Source organism: Arachis ipaensis, chromosome B10, assembly GCF_000816755.2.
Source record: "Arachis ipaensis cultivar K30076 chromosome B10, Araip1.1, whole genome shotgun sequence".
Taxonomy (NCBI): domain Eukaryota; kingdom Viridiplantae; phylum Streptophyta; class Magnoliopsida; order Fabales; family Fabaceae; genus Arachis; species Arachis ipaensis.
The window spans coordinates 103,932,494-103,939,533 of record NC_029794.2 but is presented as its reverse complement, the minus strand read 5'-3'; the positions used below and the strand labels follow the sequence as shown (position 1 = coordinate 103,939,533).

The 7,040-nt window shown below is 35.8% G+C and overlaps 2 protein-coding genes and 1 long non-coding RNA gene across 5 annotated transcripts in view; 1 reads left to right on the top strand and 2 right to left on the bottom strand.

The window, feature by feature from the left end:
- On the top strand, positions 2,167-2,841 carry LOC107623897 (histone H3.2). The gene has a single exon (XM_016326294.2). The coding sequence runs from the start codon at positions 2,270-2,272 to the stop codon at positions 2,678-2,680; it is 411 nt and encodes a 136-aa protein (XP_016181780.1). The 5' UTR covers positions 2,167-2,269; the 3' UTR covers positions 2,681-2,841.
- The window catches only part of LOC107621641, a 12,218-nt gene continuing 8,197 nt past the window's right edge, over positions 3,020-7,040 (bottom strand). Inside the window, exon 3 of the long non-coding RNA XR_001615871.2 lies at positions 3,020-3,032. This is a non-coding gene — a long non-coding RNA (uncharacterized LOC107621641). The remainder of the gene's footprint in view (positions 3,033-7,040) is intronic.
- Positions 3,329-6,594, bottom strand: LOC107621640 (carbamoyl-phosphate synthase small chain, chloroplastic-like). Of its 3 annotated transcripts, none has more exons than XR_002355379.1 (10): positions 6,385-6,594; positions 6,041-6,173; positions 5,873-5,961; positions 5,650-5,778; positions 5,417-5,545; positions 5,229-5,341; positions 4,791-5,138; positions 4,258-4,423; positions 3,859-3,961; positions 3,329-3,719 (listed from the first exon to the last, which is right to left on the bottom strand). XR_002355379.1 is itself a non-coding variant. In XM_016323672.2 (9 exons), exons 1-9 carry the CDS (start codon positions 6,506-6,508, stop codon positions 3,628-3,630), a joined length of 1,323 nt encoding a protein of 440 aa, XP_016179158.1. In that variant the 5' UTR covers positions 6,509-6,593; the 3' UTR covers positions 3,329-3,627. The 3 variants fall into 3 exon arrangements, 1 of the variants encoding a protein (XP_016179158.1); XR_002355380.1 differs by having other exon boundaries at positions 3,859-3,954; XM_016323672.2 differs by lacking the exon at positions 3,859-3,961 and having other exon boundaries at positions 6,385-6,593.

Below are 7,040 nucleotides of genomic sequence, written 5' to 3'. Positions count from 1 at the left end.
AACATCTTCTTGAAAAATGTAAAAATACAATTTTTAATATGATTTATAAATAAATTTTATTAATTAATTTTAAAAAATAACATGCTTTTCTAATATAGGTATAAAAATAAGATGAAATTTTTTAAGTTCAACTAAAATAGCCAAGTATAGCAACCAATGCTAAAAGTAGTAAGAAAAAAGAACCAATAAAAATGTGATCAATTTAGTTCTAAAATTTAGGATTGACGAAGTGTATTTGTTGAATTCTTTTGTTTAGTATTGAGTACGTATTAACTTAATTAAAAGAGTTACAGTGAATAATAGATTAATTACTTATCTTTTTTAGTCTTATTTTTTAATGGTAAATCTGATTCAATCAGGAGCGGAGCTAGATGAAACATTAGATGGGTCAAAAATATTTACACAATAAAATAAGACTAAAATAAAATTTTAAGGGAGTTAAACTAAAATTTACATATAATTTACATGTAAAAAATTAAAATTAGGGGGCCGTTGCCTCCCTTTCTCTTCATGTAGCTCCACCCCTGGAGTCAATACTCAAAATGACCTTTGAAAGTTGACCCTAACTCAATTTAGTCATCCAATTTTCAATTGACCCAAATTATACCCTGAAACTTTAAGGCCTGACTCAAGTTGGCTCCTCCGTCTATTTCCATCACTGGAGAGATGACATGACATGATTAAACGACATCGTTTTTGCCATTTGTGCCTAAACGACGTCGTTTTACTCCTCCTCCATCTTTTTCTTCTTCCTCAATGTCTGAACCTCCCACCACTTCATTACCACCACCCTCAATCATACATTCTCAACTCCACTACCCTCACCACCACCACCCCTCCTCCTCACCTCCCCCTCCTCTACCACTTTAATTTAGGGTACAATTTGAGTCAAAATGGCTTATTTCTTTTATCATATTTCCATTGAAATGTGTCCTAAGACTTTAAAATAGAAAACTCTCTGGACTTTTCTTTGGAAGCTATCTCTTCCTCACAAAATAAAAATATTCATGTAAAAAATTCTTCATGGCAATTTACCCATCTTCTTGTTTCTCAACTGGCAAATACCAACAATTGAACCAATCTGTCCTTGTTGCCAAAGGAACTAAAAAGATATTATCCACAGTCTAGTTATCAGCTATTAATACTCCTCAAAGATTTGGAGAGAAAGTACCTTAGAGTCTGTGTTGCTGGCGATGAATGAAGAACCTTTTCACCAATGATGGTCAAAGCTTTATGTGAACCTCTCCTAACGATCAGATTGCAAGAAGAAGATGAAATTTGTAGCTCATTTGAGTTCAGAAATTTGAGAAATGAAGAATCTGTTCCCAAATTAGAGTGGTAGATGAGAAAAAGGTGAGGAGGAGGGTAGTGGTAGTGATGGTGGTGAGAGCGAGGGGGTTGGAAAGGTATGATTGAGGGTGGTGGGAGGTTTCAGACATTAAGAAAGAGGAAGAAGAAGAAGGGGAGGAGTAAAACGACGTTGTTTAGGCGCAAACAACAAAACGACGTTGTTTAATTGTGCAATGTCATTTTTGCGGTGATAGAAATAGACGGAAGGACTAACTCGAGTCACATTTTATCAGAAGTCAAATTTCAGGGACCATTTTGTATATTAACTCTAAATCCATAAGAATACAATTAATTATTTTAAGATAGTAATTTATTTCATGTTTGATATTATATAAAAATAAATTATTAACTTAATAAACAATTAAATAATCAAAAACATACATTTAATGAAAATATAATTTTATAAACCAGTCACATTTCTTTAGATGTGGAAAGTTAAAAATAAAAATAAAAAATATTTTTGCAAATCAATTAACTTTTTATATTTTTATCGTTATTTTCACTATGGTATCTTAATTTATGCTCGTCTAGTAATAACCCAGACTAAAGAACTTAAAAATACTTTTACCATCTTAGAGAACCTCCACGGAAAAGAAATGAAATTTGAAAGAGTTTGACCGTGAGTCCGCGGGCGCCAAAGTTTGGGACTTTGGGGGTAAGCCCAAAACTTATAAACGGAAGGAAATCCGTCATCCTTGTACGATAATCCAATCACACCCGTCCATTGACCACACACGGATCTCTAACAAAAATTTTCCTCGCGCGCCACAATTTTCACCCTCCGCCCATACCCTCTCTTGCTATATATACTCACCTTACCATTGCTTCAAAATCCATTCGGCAAAACGCACAAATTCAAATTTCGACTTGCATCTTCACTCATTTTAATTCCCATTCTTCGCTTCGTTCATTTCCATCAATGGCACGTACCAAGCAAACAGCTCGCAAGTCCACCGGCGGCAAGGCCCCGAGGAAGCAACTGGCCACTAAGGCCGCAAGGAAATCAGCTCCGGCAACTGGCGGAGTGAAGAAGCCACACAGATTCAGGCCCGGAACTGTAGCATTGAGAGAGATCAGGAAGTATCAGAAGAGCACTGAGCTCCTCATTAGAAAGCTCCCATTCCAGCGTCTGGTTCGGGAAATCGCGCAGGATTTCAAGACCGACCTCAGGTTCCAGAGCAGTGCCGTGGCGGCTCTCCAGGAAGCCGCGGAGGCTTACCTGGTTGGGTTGTTTGAGGACACTAACCTCTGTGCCATTCACGCCAAGAGGGTCACCATTATGCCAAAGGATATTCAACTTGCAAGAAGGATTAGGGGCGAGAGGGCCTAGTTTAGTTATCGTTTCTCTCGATTTGTTCATCTATTTGTAACTTTTATGTGCTGTTTATCAGGAATTGCGGTTACATTGTTGTTTGTTCCTATGATTCAATGTCCAAATTGAATTATTTTGTTCTGAAGTTTTATGATAGAGCCTTAATTATCTTGTTCTTTTGGAGTTTTTGTTAGCGTTATTTTTGCGAGTTGCCATTTTAGGTTCTCTGGTTTTGGTTTTTCTCTTATAACGCTACCGAAAGAAATCAGAGAAACTTAATATTAATAGTAGGAACTAGTAAGAACATTAATCTAAAAGAAGGACCCAATTCAACAATTATACGGTAGTATAATTTTTTTTAGTCATTATTCTGGTTGAGATTGTGTAAACTGTAAAGTAAGCCAGTGGTGAAGTATAGGACCATGAAAATTGAAAACCAATCCCTTTTATTAATGAATAAATCAACCAAAATGGCAGGTAATAAAACCCAGCTCGGCTCCTTCATAGTTGAGAAATAGAAGACAGATCGTATCTACTGAGATTGAATTTCCAGTATGGCCTATGCTCCACACAAATCACCATTACCTTTAATTAAGGGATAGGCTATAAAAATAAATGAATGGGGTTGAATGAATAAAGGGGTATCATTGTCTTGCAAAATTTATATTGTCCTTCACACTTAATTATTTTTTATTTAGTGCTTAATTTTTTTTTTAAGTAGGCATTGCTACATTGGGTTGCAAGACAAATGTTAATCTGTTGCAAATGCCTAGCAAAACTTTGGTGGTTGCTAGTGTTGCTACGATGAATACGTTAATTCTCACTTTCTTGTAGCTTGGCCTTGTTATAGAAAGACACGAAAGAAGAAAACTCAATTCCTACTTCCTAGACATCTACAAAAACAATGGACCAAAATGACATTTTATGAAGATACCCTAATTCTTGCCGCCAACACTAGAAAGCACCTATGCATCGGAAGCTTGCGCTGCTACCAGTTTAAGGCTTTTATTAGCTTTCTTTCTATCCTGCATCATTAACTGCACAAACTCTCTAAAACCTGCATTATACACAAGCCGGTATTAGTATTTATGTGACAAACCAGCAACTAAAAGAAGCAAGTTAACTGCAATACAGATGAAGAAACTCTGTTCTACTTGCAGAGTAAGGTGGTGAGGAAATGGAAGTATGGAACTCACACCATATGAGAGTGAGGCTCAAAAATGAGAGAAAAAATGAGTGACGAATGTCACGTTTTCTGTTATTGCTTCAATGCGCAGATATACACCTTGCCACTGCATACTAGCCAATTATAATACATCAATCTCTAACTAACTATTAACTAACTGCTGATATCAGCATATAATTGTCTAACTAATATACTAATTTAACTTACTACTAAGTACTAATACAACACTTTTTCTAGCTAACTTAATTAAAGCATCACTATATTTATAACTCTAATCACAACAGACATCAAAGAAAGTAGAAACCTCACTTGCACTAAAAACTATGGTTTCATCATTTCATATACACGAGATCGATGATAAATTCAAAATGTTTATAATAATATGTGCAAAAACTTCTAAATCTCATACCATAGTCAGAATCATGAGGTCCAGGGGATGCTTCAGGGTGGTATTGAAGGGACATAACTCTTTGAGAAGGAAAGGCTAGACCAGCACAACTTCCATCATTAAGATTGATATGTGTAACCTCCACCCCCTTTGGCAATGTGGCAGGGTCCACCGCATAGTTGTGGTTCTGCGAATTCATATACCATAATTTCATGATAGAAGACCGCAAGTCCAACAATAAGATGTTTACATTTTTGGAATTTCTAATAAAGTAAAAAGACATTAAAAATCAAATAGTTTGCCAAACATCATTGCAATTGATTTTATTCAAATTGAATTTGATATGCTGCTTCATATTTCATCACAGAAAGACATTACCATGGTGAGTTTCATCTCAATTAAACTTTGTGATTGAATTTGTTAGACTGCTTATACCAATTTATCATTTTCATAGTAGCTCTAACTGCCAATATGACACTAGGTTAACCATATTTATGGTGATACACTACAACACAAAGAATCGGTAGGGGAAAAAAAACCTTTAGTTGACATACCTGAGCACTAATTTCGACACGGCCAGTTCTAAGGTTGCGAACAGGATGGTTTCCTCCATGGTGACCAAATTTCATCTTGAAGGTCTTGCCACCTAAAGCCTGGCCTAACAATTGATGGCCCATGCAAATTCCAAAAACAGGCACCTTTCCGAGAATATTCTTTACAGTTTCAACAGCATAAGGAATGGCAGATGGATCTCCAGGGCCATTGCTTAAAATGACCCCATCTGGCTTTATCTTCAAAGTTTCTGATGCTGGCCATGTAGACGGCACAACTGTAATTTTACATCCGTATGATGCTAAGCGCCTAAGTATATTATGCTTAATCCCAAAATCATAAGCAACTACCTGCAGTTCATTAGATGGCATGAAAGCACAACTTAAATAACCCCAATAGACAACAAAACGAAAGAGACAGTGCTAATGGAATATAATTACATGGAAAGTTTCTCCAGCTGGATCTTTATTTGGACGGAATTCCCATTCATCTTCTGTTTTATCAATCCATTCAAGTGGAGACATGCATGAGACGCCGCTTATTAGATCAATACCTACAAATATAAAATAGGACTCATGTAACTCAATTTAGAAAACATTTACATGACCACAAAGACTCAAATCCTTACCAACAATGTTCCACGACTGAGATATCTGCAGTAGTTCCTGTTCTGTTTTAGAATTATCAGTGCTCAAGACACCAATAAGACTGCCATCTTGTCTCAATCTTCGTGTAATTGCACGCGTGTCAACATCATCTGTTGCATCACAAGTTACCATCAAACTCAATCAATGGCAAGAACTTAAATTATTTTGATATTAAATTACTTCTCAAAACAAATTTCATATACCAAATACTCACAGATTCCCATGATGTTCCTTTCCGCTAAGTAATCACCGAGTGCTTTAACACATCTCCAATTTGATGTACTGATACTCAAACTCCGAATAACTAGACCAGAAAGGAAGCACCGTCTTGATTCCTCATCATCTATCGGGCAGTGCATCCAAAATTGGGTTTAAATGAATTCCAAGCACATGGATTCAAGACTCATGGAAATTATAGTTATAACATAAACACATACCAAAATTTACACCGGTATTCCCAATATGCGGATTTGTCATGAGCACAAACTGGCCAGCATAGCTAGGATCCGTCAAAATTTCTTGATACCTGCAGTTTACAAAATTATCAAAATTTCAGAATGATAACTACAGATCCTAATTCCCTGATAGTTATAGTTTTTTCTCACCCAGTCAATGATGTATTGAAAACAACTTCACCAACTTGGGTTCCAGAAGCGCCAAATGATTTGGCATTCCAGATTGAACCATCTTGAAGCACAAGCCTTGCATCCGAAGTTTTCCAAGGCCTCTCACCCTTACCTATGAATCAAGCAAGAAAACTTGATCAAATTTGTTTGAGCTCTGAGCTGTATTACTATAACTAACATGTTTATGTGTAATCATTAATCATTTCCATGCATCCAAATGACAATGCACAACAGTAGAAGAAATGGATTTCATAAAGTGAAATTGATTGGTTTGATTACACTACATTAAGTTAAGACACTCGTGGTTGAGAAGAGAGGGTTACCGGCAGAGCAAGTGAGTGAGAAAACGCAGTGTCTCGGAGATGCGGTTGGGGGTTTAGAAGCGAAGGGGAAGCTGACGCTGTTGGTGACGTCAGCGAAGGATACGGAGAAGGCTTTGGTGGCCATTTGAGGAAAGGGTGACAGAGTTGTTTGAAAGTGAGTTAAAGCGAAAGGAATTCCGTCACTCAGTTGTAAGTTATAACTGTTTCCCTCCTCGTTGAGCTAGGTTTTGTTAAGTATTTCAAGTTTCATCCATTTTTTCCCTTTTTCACTTTTCTAATTTTTAAATAATTATTTTCCTGAATTTTACTTAAAGACAAAGAGATATCCCAATAAATCAGAGATTAATTTCTTAAGAAATTCAAATAAGCTCAATTGAAATATTGTTTTGCTAATAAAAAGCGGGTGTTTAAGAAAATAGATAATTCATTATACTAAGTTTTTCTTTTTTTGTGCATCAACACTATATATCTGTATTGAAAGATTTTAGATAAATAGTTGAATAATAATGATATTGTTTAATTCATGAACTTGTCAACTTCACACCATAAAAAAGAACTTTGTGGTGGTTGTTTCATGATAGAAAAAAAAAAAAAACCTTATTTTCTTTTATATTAAATTATTAGAGATGAATTTTTTAAAAAGGATATAAATTATG

Coding starts and splice junctions, on each gene's coding strand:
- LOC107623897 (XM_016326294.2), top strand. CDS start 2,270: ATGGCACGTACCAAGCAAACAGCTCGCAAGTCCACCGGCGGCAAGGCC.
- LOC107621640 (XM_016323672.2), bottom strand. CDS start 6,508: ATGGCCACCAAAGCCTTCTCCGTATCCTTCGCTGACGTCACCAACAGC. Junction 5,779..5,872: donor GAATACCGGTGTAAATTTTG/GTATGTGTTTAT, acceptor ACTGCCCGATAG/ATGATGAGGAATCAAGACGG. Junction 5,546..5,649: donor AAGGAACATCATGGGAATCT/GTGAGTATTTGG, acceptor GTGATGCAACAG/ATGATGTTGACACGCGTGCA.